The 16092-nt window shown below is 57.0% G+C and overlaps 6 protein-coding genes across 6 annotated transcripts; 4 read left to right on the top strand and 2 right to left on the bottom strand.

Annotated features, from left to right (window-relative positions):
• Positions 1-1629: 1629 nt before the first annotated feature.
• On the top strand, positions 1630-2903 carry TRAVEDRAFT_131226 (uncharacterized protein; the record flags this gene model as incomplete). The annotated part of the gene is made up of 5 exons (XM_008044126.1): positions 1630-1690; positions 1742-1902; positions 1962-2139; positions 2197-2534; positions 2613-2903. 5 exons carry the CDS (start codon positions 1630-1632, stop codon positions 2901-2903), a joined length of 1029 nt encoding a protein of 342 aa, XP_008042317.1.
• A 110-nt stretch (positions 2904-3013) lies between these two features.
• On the bottom strand, positions 3014-3663 carry TRAVEDRAFT_22847 (uncharacterized protein; the record flags this gene model as incomplete). The annotated part of the gene is made up of 2 exons (XM_008043545.1): positions 3014-3492; positions 3546-3663. 2 exons carry the CDS (start codon positions 3661-3663, stop codon positions 3014-3016), a joined length of 597 nt encoding a protein of 198 aa, XP_008041736.1.
• Positions 3664-4196: 533 nt separating this feature from the next.
• Positions 4197-4547, top strand: TRAVEDRAFT_51182 (uncharacterized protein; the record flags this gene model as incomplete). The annotated part of the gene is made up of 1 exon (XM_008043821.1): positions 4197-4547. One exon carries the CDS (start codon positions 4197-4199, stop codon positions 4545-4547), a length of 351 nt encoding a protein of 116 aa, XP_008042012.1.
• Positions 4548-5296: 749 nt separating this feature from the next.
• On the top strand, positions 5297-7763 carry TRAVEDRAFT_130503 (cytochrome P450; the record flags this gene model as incomplete). Its single annotated transcript, XM_008044125.1, is given in 13 exon segments — positions 5297-5433; positions 5465-5621; positions 5640-5731; positions 5791-5834; positions 5893-6030; positions 6082-6220; positions 6275-6513; positions 6567-6633; positions 6698-6952; positions 7025-7333; positions 7396-7428; positions 7487-7515; positions 7567-7763. The coding sequence occupies 13 exon segments, from the start codon at positions 5297-5299 to the stop codon at positions 7761-7763; spliced, it is 1836 nt and encodes a 611-aa protein (XP_008042316.1).
• A 289-nt stretch (positions 7764-8052) lies between these two features.
• TRAVEDRAFT_51180 (uncharacterized protein) lies at positions 8053-8501 on the bottom strand (the record flags this gene model as incomplete). The annotated part of the gene is made up of 2 exons (XM_008043820.1): positions 8053-8091; positions 8283-8501. 2 exons carry the CDS (start codon positions 8499-8501, stop codon positions 8053-8055), a joined length of 258 nt encoding a protein of 85 aa, XP_008042011.1.
• Positions 8502-13902: 5401 nt separating this feature from the next.
• On the top strand, positions 13903-15668 carry TRAVEDRAFT_22845 (uncharacterized protein; the record flags this gene model as incomplete). The annotated part of the gene is made up of 2 exons (XM_008043544.1): positions 13903-14469; positions 14535-15668. The coding sequence occupies 2 exons, from the start codon at positions 13903-13905 to the stop codon at positions 15666-15668; spliced, it is 1701 nt and encodes a 566-aa protein (XP_008041735.1).
• Between the last annotated feature and the right edge of the window lie 424 nt (positions 15669-16092).

The raw sequence follows: 16092 nt of genomic DNA, 5'->3' as shown, positions 1-16092 counted from the left end.
CCGCATGCCCTCATTCACCATGCTGACTTCCGGTAGGCTGCTTCTTTGCGTCAAATACACCCGGAGGACCGAGTTAGTCTCGCTGCTGTGTTGGGCCATTATTTGCTAATTGTAAACTCGATTATCCTTCTATTGCCGGATGGACTACTAACATAACTTTGATTTAGGTCTCCCTTGACTTTGAAGTGGCTACCAGGTATTGGTTGGAAGGGGGGCAGGTTTCGACACGACTTGTGCAGCTGAAAGCCGCTCTGTACGTGAGTCTTCGGAAACGATAACATATGCTGAGAATCTCTACTAGCACTGGCCCGGCTGAACACTGTACATGAGCTGTGCACACCGTCCGCCATATATCCTTCCAGCCGCCTCGTCTAACACACCCTTTAAGGGCAATGTTCAGTCAGCCATGCCAGAAGGTCGGTGGATATTGCACAGACAGTTCATACCACAGGCAGGCATGCCGCATATCAGTGTGAGCGCCTCGACGTCTTACGCTGTGGCCGTCTCGTTAACTCACGCCCGTGTATTACAGGTTCACCCTTTACGCACCACTTGCAGCGATGGTCATGTGTGCCTCGCCGTTGAGAAGTTCACCTGGGTTCCGCCTGTTCACTTCAGCATTGGTACGAGGCGGGGCGGCGTTGACGGCAAAGCACAACATAGCGAACAAGAGCAGAAGAGTGGAGATGAGGCTGGCGTGCATCTGCGTGTTGACTTCTGTGAGGCTGAGATGAATGACGATTTAGTGAGCACTGTCTTATTTATATATTGCTTCATGTCCCTTCATGCCACAAGCTCGCCACCTCTCTCTTGTTAGGGCGAATACCCACAGAGGCCCCTTTCTGGCGAAGGTTTGTTCATGATAATCACATTGTGACCTGATTTTGTTTTGCAGGACCTCCCGGGAGCCATCCGTCAAGCCACTTCCCATCTTAGTAGGACACGGACATCGTAGAAAGATTCGCGGCGAAGTCTGCAGGGACCTGAGACGACGTAAACCATCTCCGAGGCACTGCAAAATCTTGTGTGAATTGTGGGCTGTCCTGGGCTGTCCTGAGAATAGCTCTCTGACTTGGAACAACGCATTCTCTGGGTCACAAGTCGACTGGTGAGTTCGCGTACGGCGATAACAACTCAGCGTGAAATTGAACATGCGGTCGCGCCTACATAGAAGGGGCGAAACCCCCTGCCGACAGAAGATTGCCGTTCGAGAAGCAGTTTTACCCACAGCGCCGGAGATGGAAGCTGCATACTGCAGTGCGTTATTCACCTTGCCCTATCACGACGAACCGCCCTTCTGCCACCCGCAACATTCGAAGTCAGGGGCCAGACCTTCGACGGTACGGAGCGTTTGCGTCCCGGTACCCTGGTGGCATCCTTTTGTCTTTTCGAGCGCCAGAACGCAAGGTCATATGGCGTTTACGCACCAAGTACAGCAGCAGAAGGACGAACGCGTGGCTTTGGTGCCTGCTGATATCGCACGCTCCCTCGATGGACCCACAATGCTGAAGCGCTGAACATCTAGCCTGGAGGCAATTTTTCCGAAGGCATATCTGTGAGGGAGCTATTATATGTCTCTCGTGTCCGCACGTCGTCGTAGACCTCCGAGGCCTGCCCTGGCTAATTAACATGGCCCTATCTAACGACATCTCTGCGCTCATTGGGTTCGCTTGTGAAACGACGCTTTGGGGTACGTGGATGCCAGCGCGTTCCCTAAATCCAGTTTCTCATGCCCTTGCAGGGGTCTACTGCGTCCTTTTCGCACTATCCCTTGGATTGCTGTATCGGCGCAACCAGAAACTCGGAGACATGAATTCGACCATCCTCGTGACACACTGCCTCCTTTTCGGAGCAAGCACCGCCCATTACGCCCTGGAGTTCAACCATTTCTACACGGTTTTGGTGAGCCTCCGCCGCTCGTGATGAAAACTATCAAAACCTAACGCCCGACTTTCCTTCAGCAAGCCACTGGCGTTCCGGGATTCGCGAACGAAACGAAGCCATTGGTCGGAGCAGACCTCCTGATATCGCTCGCCGACTTGCTGGGCGATTCAGTGCTCATCTACCGATGCTGGATCTTGTGGCGAGGCAACTACTGGGTAGTCGGTGTCCCCATCATGTCCGCGATAGCCGGCTTCGGTCAGTCGCCATTCATGCAGCTCGTTGATAGGAGCTGATATCCAGCGCAACGCATAGCATGTCTCTCTCAAGTCGTCCACTTCGTCGTCACGCAGTCCCCTACCTCACCGGTCCCGCCAACTGCGCAAGTGCCGCTCACCGTGGCAGGCTACGCACTGCCATTATGCACCAACGTCATCGCGAGCGGGCTCCTCGTGTTTAAAATCTGGTGGATGGCCCGGGGTACGCGGTCCGGGCACACCCTGCAGAGGACGATCCGGCTCGCGAATGATGCGGCGGCGGTGATCGTCGAGAGCGGCCTCATCTACCTCGCCACGCAGCTCGTGCTCGTAGTGCTCGTCACCATCGAGCACCCCGCGCAGGCGATCGTCGGCGTCATGGCCGTCCCGATATATGTGAGTGCCAGTGGCGTGTCTCACTTCGCTCTGGCGTACAGAAGCTGGCTCGTTTACTACTACGTCCGCTATTTGCAGGGAATTGCATCCACGCTGATCGTCATCCGTGTCACGCTCGGAATCTCAGCCGGGAGCTCCACCAAAGAGACGGAGCATGTTTCACAGCTGGTCTGGGCCCGCAGTGCGGCAGGTCCTTCGGCCGGCGAATTCTCTCATGTAGCTGCTGGGACAGGTTCCACTGGGGTAGGAGGAAGCAGCACAAGGGTGCTGGGAGAGGATGTAGACGTAGTGGAGTGTTTGGAGTTGAAATTGGAGGGTGGTCATGGCACTACCGCCCCATCTGACAACGTACTAGCAACCGTCGTATAGTTTATGAAGGGGGTATTGCCTGTTGTGGGACGCTCAGTTGACGGTGTGCGAGTACAATTGTCTCTATACGTCAAATACAGACAGTACTGTGTTCTATTATCGTCCGTAATTCATCGATCGTTACTCAGTACTCGGTGGTCAAGTGGCCCCGGAGGGTGCTCCGCAAGGTACCGCCCAAGCGCGGTCCAGTCCCTACAGCGATGCACCGACCCCTCTCCCGATGCCGCATGCGTCCACTCCCGGTGCTTGTTCAGCCGCGGCGTGCTCGGCTCCAGGGTCGGGTCCGCGGCGCACAAGATCGCCTGGCGCAGGTAGCGCAGGCAGTGCTCTGCGTGGGCCGTGTATTCGGGCGCCCCGTGCATCGCGAAGCCGACGCGGAGCACATCCAGGCAGTGCATCTGGTGCACCATCGCGACAAGGAACGTGCGGTTCGCGGGGCCGAGCGCGGTGAACCCGTCGTTGGCGGGGTAGACGGTCGCCCACTCGTTATCGGCGGTGAGCGAGAAGCGCGGTGCGCCGTCTTCAACTACGAGCCCGACGGCGGCGAGCCGGGTCGGGAGCTCTGTGGGGAAGTCGTCGCCGACGTAGGCTGAGTGTAGCGGATCAGGATGGGGATTGGAGAGCGTGGAGAATTGGACGTACAATATGTGATGGGTGTTGGCAGGAGTCCTTCGAATACACGCAAGACATGCGCGACGAAGAGGAAGTTGAGCAGCGTGAGTCCGAGTATGCTGCAAGAGGCGACGGTCCAAGGCGACATAGCGGGTTCGCAGGTTTTGTGCGTAGTCCTGAGCGAGGTGGAGTGGAGGGTGAGTTGAACTTCTGATTTGTAGTCCGCCGAGAACTTCAGTGCAGACTGCCAGCATATCGCAAGATTGAAGTGTGTGCCCACGGCGGACGCAGTGAGTGCGGTGAGGAGTACATGGCCACTCCTGCCACCAGAAACGGTATAGTTTAGGGTGCAAGGATCGTTTGACAGAGCCGATGCGTTTGCGAGATGCTATCTGAACTCCAGCGCGCATTTGGTTGTGGGTGGTTGTTTCACAAGATACCAGCACATCTCGGGCGCAGCGAGAGCATTGCCATCATCTTCCACCGCGAACAGCCTAGTAGCTGCCGGACGGGCTCCGCGGCCTGTGGGTCTTTATTATGTAGACCGTACGGCCTTCGTCGTGCCCTGAGTCCCCTTCTGACATACAAAAGGTGAGTTTGCACGTCCAACGCACAAGGACACGAACCAACAGAAGTTGACATCACCGTAGGAATTTGACATATAAGCCGTTAACTCTCGCCATGGCAGGCTACGCAGCTTTGCCCCAGTCGGACGACGGCAACGACGTCAAATATTGCAACATGGGCTCCAGTCCGGCACCCACTTCACCATCCGAGTCGCCGATGAACGGTGACTTCGTCGAAGGTGAAACACGGGGTCTGAGAAGCGTCGAGCTCAACACGAAGGCAGTCGGTCCCATACTCCTGGTCATAAATCTGCTCCTGTGGATTATCGCGACAATAAGGCTGGAGCACACCGCAAGAGCATTACAAGACGCTCTCGAGGTCGTCGATCCTCGCACGCTACCTCGCCCCGACCCTTTCGGAGGCACAGAGAAGACGCACATGGCTAAGATGGCGATGGACGGTTGAAGACGGTTGACGATGGGCGGTGGGGAGATTCCTGGAGGTTCGCTAGTATCGCTGGAAATTATCGTTGTGTTCAACATTTGGGGTCGATGACGGAAGAAGTAAGCTTACCTTGGTCGGGTTCCGGTGCTACTTATGCTTGTGCGGTGGACAAGAGGCCCCGATGTAGTTCCAATTGCAAAGAGGCGGTTTCCAGCGGCAATTTCTTTCATTTCTACCATGACGTAAGTAGTCGTGGGAACGTGGCAATTATGATCTCCTCAAGAATATTACTGGAGGGCGGTGATTCATTCAACCGAGAGATCTCCGAGTCGTCGACTGTGTGGATCGTCCGACGAGTTCATACAACTTGAACACATGCCATTCATTATTCACCCTTCCTGCTGCCCAACATCAGTCTCATCGAGTCTCATCCTTCTCCTTCTTGGCGCTCGTGTCAGCTTGCTCGTGCGAAGTGGCTTGCGGCATGTTCATAATAAGGTTTCGGCCACCCTGCTTAACTCACTGGCAGTCCGCGCCCGCGTGTGCTGCATCACCGTGATGCACTTCGCGGGCGCATCCTGGGCGCATACCGGGCGCATGTCACCTATGGCCGCCAGCTTGACTCTGGTCATCATCTGGTCGCCGTGAAGAATCATTTTCGGAACGCACTACTTCCCTGTGAACTTCTGCGGGGTCCTCAGACCACCAGGTGGCCTCTTAGCCACAATCCCCAGCATCCTGTTCTCATTATATCGTGACAATTTTATGTCATGTCTCTTGCTGTGATACTGTGCACCGTCCTGGCTGCATTTGTGGTACGGAGATGGGTTGTGAGTCGCTCGACTACCCGATCTGCTCCCCTAGCCACAGTGGCAGGCCCTCAGAAGGAACACTGGCTCACAGGTATGTTTGCTATGCTCGCATCAGTTGAAGCAAAGGGATCGGTTACTTACATTCACCTCAGGGAATCTCCATCGATTGTTCAAAGATGGACTAGATTACAACCTCGAGCTTTTCAAGCGTTACGGCGGTGTCATCAAAGTGTATGGTATGCTAGGAGTAGGTCTTTCCAACTGCATTCCTGAAAAATTTAACGTTGACAGAACTACATAGGCAGAACAATTGCTGGTATATGATCCACTGGCGTTACAGCACATGCTCGTGAACGGCCAAGATGCGTTTGAAGAAACTGAGATGTTCATACAGTGAGCACCTGCCTGGCTTTCGCTCGTGTTTGAGGGTCTCATATGTTGGGCTGCATCAGGACAAACAAACTCCTTTTTGGCGAAGGCCTCATATCGACACTGGGTGCGTTGGTCTACAGGCTGTTTGATACGTGAACGACATTGACGCTGGAAGCATGCAGGCGAGCAGCATAAGAAACAGCGCAAATTGCTCAATCCCGTGTTCTCTCTTGCCAACCTGCGCTCCATCCTTCCCCAGATACAGGTGATAGCGGACGAGTTGGTCAAGCGCCTCCAGGACGGTCTCCCAACCAACGGCGGTGAGTCGCATTATGATTCCGCCCACGCACCATGCTCACCTCTCCTGACAGACACCCGGGAAATCAACGTTCTTCCATGGTTGGGGAAAGGCACCATCGAATACGTTGGACGGGGGATTCTGGGAGTCAGCTTTGATTCCCTGGAGCCGGCGAAGACCAATAAATATACCGATACGATCCGGAATGTCCAGTACGTCAGGCCGTGTGCTTCTATCCTTGCGTCCTAACGTGTACCTCGCTTCAGACACACCGCGATTAAAGTGCTCTTACTACGCCCCTTTGTCCCTTGTGCAGTGCGCAATCTGTCCTTATACTGGCGGAATAAGCTGCTGGATTGGCTCCCTTTCCCCGCGCTACGGGAGCTGCGTGAGATGGCCCACACCATGCACCGTTCTGCTAGTGAGATCTACCTAAAGAAGAAGGCCGAGGTAGAGTTCAGCGGCGTCGACGATGGCCCTGCGAGGGACCTCATGAGCATCATGAGTACGCACGAGTTTTCTGCACCGAGTTTCGTATTCGCTGATCGGTCTCCCTAGTTAAGGCCAATTTGTCCTCTCAGGAGACGGCACGGCTCACGGCGGAGGAGCTAATCGGGGATATAAAGTACGGGCTCCCCATCTAGCTGCAATAGCCGCATATACTCACTCTGCGTGACTACCGCCCGCAGCACTTTCTTACTTGGCGGGCAAGAGACGACGACGTCAGCTTTGGCGAGGATGCTCCACATTCTTGCGCGCGAGCCTCATGTGCAAGCGCGGCTTCGCACCGAGGTGCACCAGGCGAGATCCGCGCTGACAGCCAACGGGGCGGACCGGCACCAGACGTGCCTGCCATATGACACCCTCATCGGCTTGCCGTTCCTCGATGCGGTCGTGCGCGAGACGCTGCGTCTGCACCCACCCACGAACATGATGAATCGCGTGTACGTGCCAATCTCCTCTAACCGCAACTCCTGAACTCGCCATCGCTACGCTAGCTAACGCTCGCCTTTCAGCACGACTAAGGACACTGTCCTCCCCCTCCGGTTCCCCGTGCGCACCGTCTCGGGGGAAGAAACAACGTCCGTGCCGGTGCCCGCGGGTACGAATGTGCTCATCTCCATCCTTGGGGCGAACCGAAACAAGGATGTGTGGGGCGCGGACGCGGACGAGTGGCGCCCCGAGCGGTGGCTTACCGCGTCGGGCGCGCGAATCGGCGCGGGTAGAAATGTGGACGCGGAGTTCGGCGACGAGTCACACGAAGGGGCGGAGGCGGCGCCGGGGAGCGTGGAGGGCGCGAAGTACCCTGGGGTGTATGGCGGCATGTTAGTGTCCTGCGACGTTTGAGGGATGTGTGTGGATGTGCTGATGTGGCTTGTGTCTGCAGGATGACGTTCCTGGGCGGGAGCCGCGCGTGCATGTAAGTCTTTATCATTGCTCCTCCTTCCGGCCGGCTGTCTGATATGCGCCGTCTACAGCGGGTTCAAGTTTGCCGAGATGGAGATCAGTGAGTGCCCCGACTCTCCGGCCCACTCGTGGCGCTGATGCCGCTGCGCAGAGCAAATACTGTCCACGCTCGTATCGAACATGCACTTCGCGCTTCCATCGGCCGTGGACGAAAGCGGTGCGAAGAAAGAGATATACTGGCGGATCGATGGTCTGCAGGTTCCCGTAGTGCTCGCGCCGCACGGAGACGGAAAGACTACGCAAGTTCCTCTCGATATTCGGCCCGTGAGGGACGAAAATTTCTTGTAGCCGTAGGTTTGATGGCAAAGTTCACGTATTCATGTTTGTAGTTCAGGTCCGCCTTCGCCTATCCGCCGTCCACACTTTGCTGACTGAATGCTTAATGTCAGATGTTGTGTTCTTGGGTCCCTTATAAAGGTCTTTGCGATGTAGGACTACGGCGGTAACGCACAGATATTCGTCGAGCATGAGCAATGGTTGCATTACGGCTGCGCTTTACAAGTGATCTCGAATCTCGACGCCTTCCACAACCATCGAAGCCTCTGTCACCCCGTAAACCGACCCCTAACTTACTCATTCACATCTCCCAGAGAAATATCCAGTCGCCCCAAACCGCCTGCGAAAACGTGGTTAGTGCATCATCTTCGCAGGTAAACCATGTTGAGTACCCGTGTAACGTTTTCGGAGTACACCCCGCGCTCACTGTGTCCTCCCGATCAGCTGTAGTTTGGATGCCCAGCAGATACGAAGCCACATACCAGCGATCTTGTTGTGCCCCCCCGTTCACAGAAGGACGTCGGCCGCTACGTTGACGTCAGCGTCGACGACAGCCGCAGTGGCGACAGCTGCAGCGGCGGGTTTGACGGCTGCGGTTGCGACGGCTGCAGTGGCTACAGCTGCAGTGGCGACGGCGGCGCTCGCGCGCAATGCGACCGCGGCGGATGCGGCGGCAGGGTGTGCGCTCGCGGAGCTGCCGCAGAGAGCGGCGACGAGCGTGAAGAGGACGGTGGTGGTGGGGAAGTACATGTTGTGAGTGTTGGGTTACCGAAAGGGTGTAGCACAACTGATGTTGCAGGTCGACGAGAGCCGATCCTGAGCCTTTATATACCGCCACGCTTACCTTGCATCGCGTACCCGGCGACGTACTGTCTGCGGAACGCATTCGACTTCCCTGGCTCCCGTCCATCTCAGCCGCCACGTTCTACAAGCTAGTACGTTCGCCCATTCTGATACACCTCTGCCAGCCACGCGCAGCCGCCCAGCGGATACTATCTGAACTGACAGAGAGCGAGGAGGTGAAGCGGCAACTTAATAGCGTCCCCGGGACTGTGGCATCACCGATGATCTACTCCCGCCCAATGTCCACCAAAGTGATGTTCTCTTCCATGGAGCGCTCAACGTCATTGAAGTCGCTTCTGGAGCGCGCCCCGCGTTAAGAACTTGTCAATAGTGGCTCACCAATCGCGGTCAGTGTTCTGCTGCTATCAGAGCCGGCCACATTTCTCGTTTACCCAATCGTTGTTGCTGAGTAGACAGTGGCGTCGACGCCCAGCTTCCTCCCATGATGTTGCATCTTCAAGTAGCGGACCCGCCGCTGCCACCATCATGTGCGAGGTGGAGGTGAACACCATGCCTCGTGTCTAAGGTGCGAATCCTTATCTTCACCGTGTATAATTCGGTTCTGAACGTCCTTGACGGTGCTCTTTCCCATCTAATCAGACATTTGTTGTAGCCTGTCCAAGTCGGACTCGAGGCCTTCCATGCGACAACCAGCTGTTTTGAACGGGATTCTGGGGAAAGAAGACGTCGCATTGCGGGTTAAGTTGTCACAACTAGTCCACATTCTCACCCGAGAACCCGCGAAGAGCGTGTCTTGAAGAGGGGAAGTCACGGCTGCTTTGTGTGTCCCTCAGAGCGTTCAGCCGTTCACGTATAATGACGGAGGTCTCGAGGTATTAGGCATTCGCAATGTGCAAGTTGTGTACGGCGGACATGTGAGCCTTACTTGCGACAACCGTGACACTGGGATGCCACCTGATAATCTGCAGAGCCAGCGTGCCTCCGGTAACCGTACATATCACAGTCAAGTTCGTGGCTATGCGGTATACACGCTAAAAGAGCACCCGAACCTTTCCATCACTAGTACTGCACCTAGGTGACAGGTGTGCTTCCTCCCGATGCCCCATTCTATTGAGTACTGATATATTTTCTTCCAGGCGTATACAGCGTACAACGTGTGCTCACGGGGCTGATACGTGACGTCGTGCCGACGTTGAGTGAAATCCGCCTTGCATTCAGCATCTCGACAGCATACGATGACGGGGAACGAGGGGTGATGCATCTCGAAGCTGGCGTGGACGCAGGGCGCGCATGCGACGTAACCTGGGTGGCACGGGCGGGCGAGTCTTGGGCGAGAGCACGACCACGCAGTATAAGGACCTCCAACCGAGTACCATAGTTATAGCCTCCAGCTCCGAGTCGAGCAAACGGGATATACGAGGTAGGCCTCCACACGAGCGTGTCCAGGCGGCACAACATGACCTGGCGTTTGTACCGCGCGGACTTCACGCGCGGTGCACTCGCCCACGCGCGTTGCGAACCTGACGCGGAACTGCAGCGCGACTGGGATCCCGAGTTCGGGTTGGAGGCGGAGGCCTAGTCGGGGAAGCGAAGTGCGGTGTGTCGGGCTGCGCGGAGAGGAGACAAGCGCAGTGTACGTGGTGACGCGGGGAAGCTCAGTGTGGTTGTTGTTGATGTACGCTGGGGGTGACGGTGGTCGGGGAGCGCGTCGCGAGTCGCGGGAGGGGGGTGTAGAGGAATGTGGCTGGCTTACAATACGTGGTCACGGTGGCAAGTGTGTAGGATGACGACGGAACCGATGTTGGATATGGTGATGTTTGTCCACGACAACGGAGCTAGCTTGTCCATGATGTCTGTAGGAGTGCTTGTCGCCCGAGAGTGCTGAGAAGAGGGACATGGTGCCGGTCTTGTCCACAAGGATCTCGCAAACGCGGATGCAGGCCCTCCGTGCCTCGAGCTGGTGTGTATGCAGCCTCCTCCAGAGGGAACGCGATCCAGGCATGGAGACTCGGTCATGTCCTCGCCACACCCGACGGCGTTCCGCTCGCCCATCAGACACATCGCAACACCACGGGCATAAAAAATGTACTCGCCAGAGAATATGGAAGCCTCGTAGAATGACGACGACGGGGGTATCTTGGGGCATGCATGCCAGGAGGAACCGATGCTGGTTGGCCGTGGTAGTGGCGCACCATGCATGCCACCTTGACTGCGAGGGCCGTGTATGGTGGAAGTGCTGCCGTGGATATGTGCGCGCCCTCCTCGCGGTGCGTTGTTGAAGGAGTCGACCCTGCATACTCGTGCAGAGCTGGCGACTGGTAACCGGTGCGGGGCCCCTTCCTGGTTCGCTTTACGATATCTTCTTGCGGCGGCTGCCGTAGAGCTTGACAAGACTGCGCCTACAACCGTCGAACTTCCTTCGAGCAGGCGTATGAGACGATTTTGCTCACCTATCCCTATTCGAGAAACCGACCTCGAGCGTGCGGCGGGTGTGGCATCCGAGTCGCGCCGTTAAGCCACGCACCGTAGCTGTCTCTTGATCATACCTGGACGTTCAGACCTTCTAGCCGGTTGCCCAGGCCTTGTACTTGCCGCGCCAGGTGGGCATGGCTGGGGACGTCCGCGCGGGGGAGCAATTGTTGTGGATGTCGCCCGGGAGGAGCAGGCGAGGATACATGAGCCTTCGCACCGAGGGCCTGACGTCGATGCGAGCCGGGTCGACGACGCCGAGGACGAGTCGATCATGCACCTATCCCTTCTGGGGGAGGGGGGGGTCGAACATAAACGAGTACCCACCGAGACAGGGTGATCGTCTTGAAGACAGGCGTCGATACCCTCATGCTCGTGAGGCTGCCCGCGTGTTTCCTCGCGATCACGCAGCTGCGCTACGTCGCGGGTATTGTCGCGGACCCGCTGAGGACGACCGCATCCGCGTTCTGCTAGGGTCTGACGGTCTCGATAGCCGGCTGGAGTTCTTCGCAACGAAGGGTTGGCGTCGCTCGGCACCTAGAAAGAGGCGATGGCTTGGGGGAACGGCGGGCGATGCGGGGGGATCTTCTTGGTGATGAATAAAGTCGAGGGTGTTACGACGCGCCTTTGCGGGTTGGGGTGGACAGCAGAGAGGGATAAGCCTTCTGAGAGCGACGTTGTGCATCGACATGCGGTCGAGATGAGGATGGTGGATGTCGACCCTCGCTAACAAGCTATTGTGAAGCTGTGGCGTTGCTGAATTCCACACTAGACGTAAAGGGGTAGGAGCCTCGGCATAGTCTTCTCCCTCCTGCTGTCTTCACGCGAGGGCGATGAGACCGTGACAAAATGATCGGTCGCCGTAGCTGCGTGCATGTCAGCAGATTCGAGATAAACACCATTGGACGATGGCACACCTGCGGGAGATTCGGGAGGCACCAAATGCATTGAACACGAAGTTACAAGAAGCGCATCGCTACATGATATATGTACAAAAGTAATCCATCAGACATACGCCCCGCTCGCTGGTTCGCGCTCCCGCCCACCCCGAAGGGAAGCAGAAGACACGATCCAAACGTCCTCGAGACCGCGGAAGCGGCCATGTTCTCGGTTATACGAGCGGGCGCGGAAGTCATCGGCTGGATAAGAAGGATGTGGCATGTGTAAACATGCGAGACTCGAGTTAGTACCTATAAAATAGATCCTAGCTGAGTATGTTCTAACGAAACAACAATGCACGGTCGCAATTTCTTATACGGCGGTGAGTTCAGGGCAGGTTGGTTGTGGAAAATCTCCCGATATGGGAAAAGGCGTCTACTACTCTGCCAGCACCGCAGCAGCCGTGCACAGCGGCTCACTCCCAATACTCCCAAAAAACTACCTGTCCGTATCCACCAAGACCTGAGGCCTGAAGGCTGGATATACCTTACGGCGTTATATGCGCACCAGTTTCTCGCCCGTGGGACCGTCGGTTTCAAGTTGGCCCTGGACTGCTCGCTAGCCCCTGTCCCAGTCGGCCAACTCCAAGTCGACGTCACCAAAGCTAGCCAATCCTGCGTTCACTGACCACAATATATCGCGTATGTTATATGCAGCTTCTGTGCACAATAGCCTAAGTAAGCCGCTATATTGACCGCTTTTTACCATCCTGATGTATAATGATCCCAGGTGATGTCATGCGGGACTTGCTTCTGACCCGGCGGATAATATCGTCCGAATTTCCTAGCGCAGGCTGGGAGGTAGTCTCCCAGAATAAGGCAGCTCATGAGTGACAACAACCAAAAATCGAACAAAAGCATATTGCGGTTCGCTAATTTTCGTGCGCGGCACCCGGTGACGCACCTCCGCCGCGGCATCCCCTGCCGTTCGGGACTAATGAGATTTGATTTTAGACCGGTCTGACACAAAGGGGCTTCGGGGTACTGGGATCCTTGATGACCCAGAATCTAAGGCATGCGCGATCCTATTCTTCGATAATTCCGGGCGCGACTCCGTTACTAACGGCCGACCGCCCTACCGGTACCATTAGGTGTCGCGGCGACCCGCGATTTGGATCGATCTACCCGTCCCTGTGACAGCTCGAGGGAACATCGCGCACGCGGGCGAACGGTTGCCTTCGGCCATCCGTACCAGACATTCTGAAGGTGCGCGCTCCACAGGCCTACCAGGTCGTCCGTCCGAGCCGCATACTGACTCATGATTTAATTTCAGCGCGATCACGTAGGGGAGCGGAGCCTGTGATAGGTAGGACCCCCTCCTCCGTGGTAAATTCGGGACGCACAGCCGAACCGAATAAGCTTCCGCGGCGAGACAAAGCCAGCGTAGCCAAACGCGGCGCCTGCCAGGCACCCTGGGGCCGTATCCAAGCCCAACGCGCCGGCTCCGCGACCGCCGCATTCAACTCCCCCAGTCACGCACCATTCTCCGCTTGCCGATGTCAGGCGCCCACCCCCCTCCAAAGGGCGGCGGTGCAAACAATCCTTGCAACGTGTAATTTGGCTTGGAGATCCTCGCTCGAGAAGTGACGCGCAGTCCCACCCTGCCCTACCCGTAAACGGTCAGCCAGACTGGAAACGGGGGACAATGCGGGCGCCGAGGACGCGGCTCGACAGCTCTGCGGGGCGGTGAGGGAGCGCTAGCTGGTCCCCTCCCTCTTCGCCGCCTGGACTGCAGGTAGCCGACACGCTGCTTGGACTGTGGTTGTTGGACTAGCCACCGTCTCTGACAGCCTATAAACAATCCCAGGAATTTTTGCTTCTCCCCACTTTCTTCCCTGTCGCCTCGCGCTTTGCTGCCACCGCTCCCCTCGGCTTACAGCTCCGCCCGCAAGGTCTTTCAGTTTCTTTCCACCCGCCTCCCATCCTATCGCACACCAGCAATGTGCAAGAAGAGACCACCTGGCTACGTTCCGAAGCCTCCTAACAATTTTATGTTGTTCAGGTCGGACACGGTAAAGGAGCTCACGGCTCGGGATGCGCAGCTTGGTCTTCCACTGCCCGCGCGTCAACACTACTCGAAGCCGGTCGCCGCTCTGTGGCGCATTGCCAAGAAGAAGCACCCAGAAGTGGTAGCAAAGTACACAGCGCGAGCCAAGCAAGCACGGGCCGCGCATAAATTGAAGTACCCGGAGTACTGGCAAGCGCGAGCGCAGAAGAAGAGCCAGCAGCGCGCACCCAAGCGTGCGCATGCGCCGCCCCCGCCGCTCGCTCAGGGCATGGACACAGTGGCTGGACAAGCGACGACATCCCGCCCCCATGGATACAACTCCCCGGGGTCGCTCCCGGATCTGTTGCCGTCGACCGCCTCGACATCTGCCCAGACTACACCGGGACCCGGCACGCCATATGCGGCGTACGGACACTCGCCGTCGGAAGGGCAGTTGCATCAACAGCAGGCATCGGCGCAGGGTCAGCCGTTTGGACCGTCGGTGGCAGAGCAGTATCAGGTACGTCCATCGCTCTTCGCTCTCTGGTATACCTGATCGAGCGAACACCCTTCTCGCGTCGTTAGCACGCGATGTTAAGGTACACCCACCAGCAGATGTTGGCCCAGGACCGCGCCTTCGACGGTCAAAACACGGCTGGCTTTTCGATGGGGCCCGCGCCTCGGCAACGGACTGGACGGGCTGAAGACGTCCGTGGACAGCCGTACGCACACGCGGCGGCGTCCAGGAGGCTCACTCAACAGCAACCGCAAAGGCGACAGGGTTCCATGCAGTCCGCGGGCAACCAATACGCCGCGCCTCAAGCACCAGCGGACCAGTACTACCCTGCTCCGGAGCCCGTCGCACACGGTCCGTCTGCACAGGCCGTGCAGCAGCGCATGCCCATACAACGTCTGCCTCACCCGCCCCAGCCGCTACAGATGAGCGCGGAGTTCGCCCAGCCTGGCGCGGGGTTCTATCACTCCGCGGAAGCCAACACGATGCCCACATATCCTCAACAGCCTCCAGTGCAATTTCCCCTTGGACGCATCGACGACCACCACTACGGCCTTCTCCCCGACTCGGCCTTCTTGCCTATGCAAGCGGAGCCATCGCATTTGTCGTACTCGGGGCTGGCACGCTCCCGTGCGCCGGTGGCCAATCGCCTCAGGCAGTGGAACATGATGCCCGCGTCGTCTTATGGGTTATTGGAGGCTGAGCAATTCACCTTTGAGCACGAGGCGAACACCAACGATCCCTACGGCCCCGAGCTCTATGAACCCCAGATGGCCGGTACTGCCACCCACAACAGCTATGGGCCCATGGAACCGTATGGGTCGGGCGCAACCGGAGCGACAACGGATACAGCACGCGACTCCGTGGGTTGGGATTACGCTGAGTCTTTCCCTTCCGAGTCGGCTGTCCCGCCATCTCTCCCGAATTCGAGCGGCGCCTTCCAGCAATCATCGTATGTTCCGACGAACATGGACTATGACCCGGCCGTCGACGATCAGTACGCCCTAGGTCAAGGATACTACGAGGCTCAGGCTCGGGCCAATGCGACCCAGCAGCTATCTTCCGCGGATGATTTTCCGTTCTCGGGCACCTACGACTATCTGGGGACTCCGCCTCAGGACACCATCTACAGCGAGGGCGTGTCGTCGGACAAGTCTATGGATGAGCTTTTCGATTGGGCGCTCCAGTATACGATGGATGCGTGATTCGATCTCCTTCCCTCCGTTCGCTGCTACGTATCCGTCCAATGTCTTTGTACGCACATATCCTCCGCTTCCGCTCTTGTATCACTCGCTATCTTCTCTCATGCGCTGCCAGTATATTTCGTTGTGTTCGCTCTAATCGTGTATGTTTCTGTCTAGTATCTTGTAGCTATATCTCTGCATGTAATGTCCCTCCGCGTCTTGCTAGTACCCGTCGCACCTTACATCTGTCACGTCATCCCATCACTATGCAATCTATGTTTTGCATGCGTTTGTTGAAGACTGAGAACAAACAACCGTCAGGACTTCAAGGATACCTGGGAATTCAGAGCATAAGGCTACACCGTCAGGCTCCCAACCAACTCCGTGCCTCACGCGCTGCTTGCTATCTTCGCCGCGGATGTGTACGCCTTCATCAGCGCAGTGA

The sequence above is a fragment of the Trametes versicolor genome, assembly GCF_000271585.1.
Source record: "Trametes versicolor FP-101664 SS1 unplaced genomic scaffold TRAVEscaffold_10, whole genome shotgun sequence".
NCBI lineage: Eukaryota > Fungi > Basidiomycota > Agaricomycetes > Polyporales > Polyporaceae > Trametes > Trametes versicolor.
The sequence above is the reverse complement of the archived record's forward strand: the minus strand, read 5'-3'. Positions and strand labels throughout refer to the sequence as shown.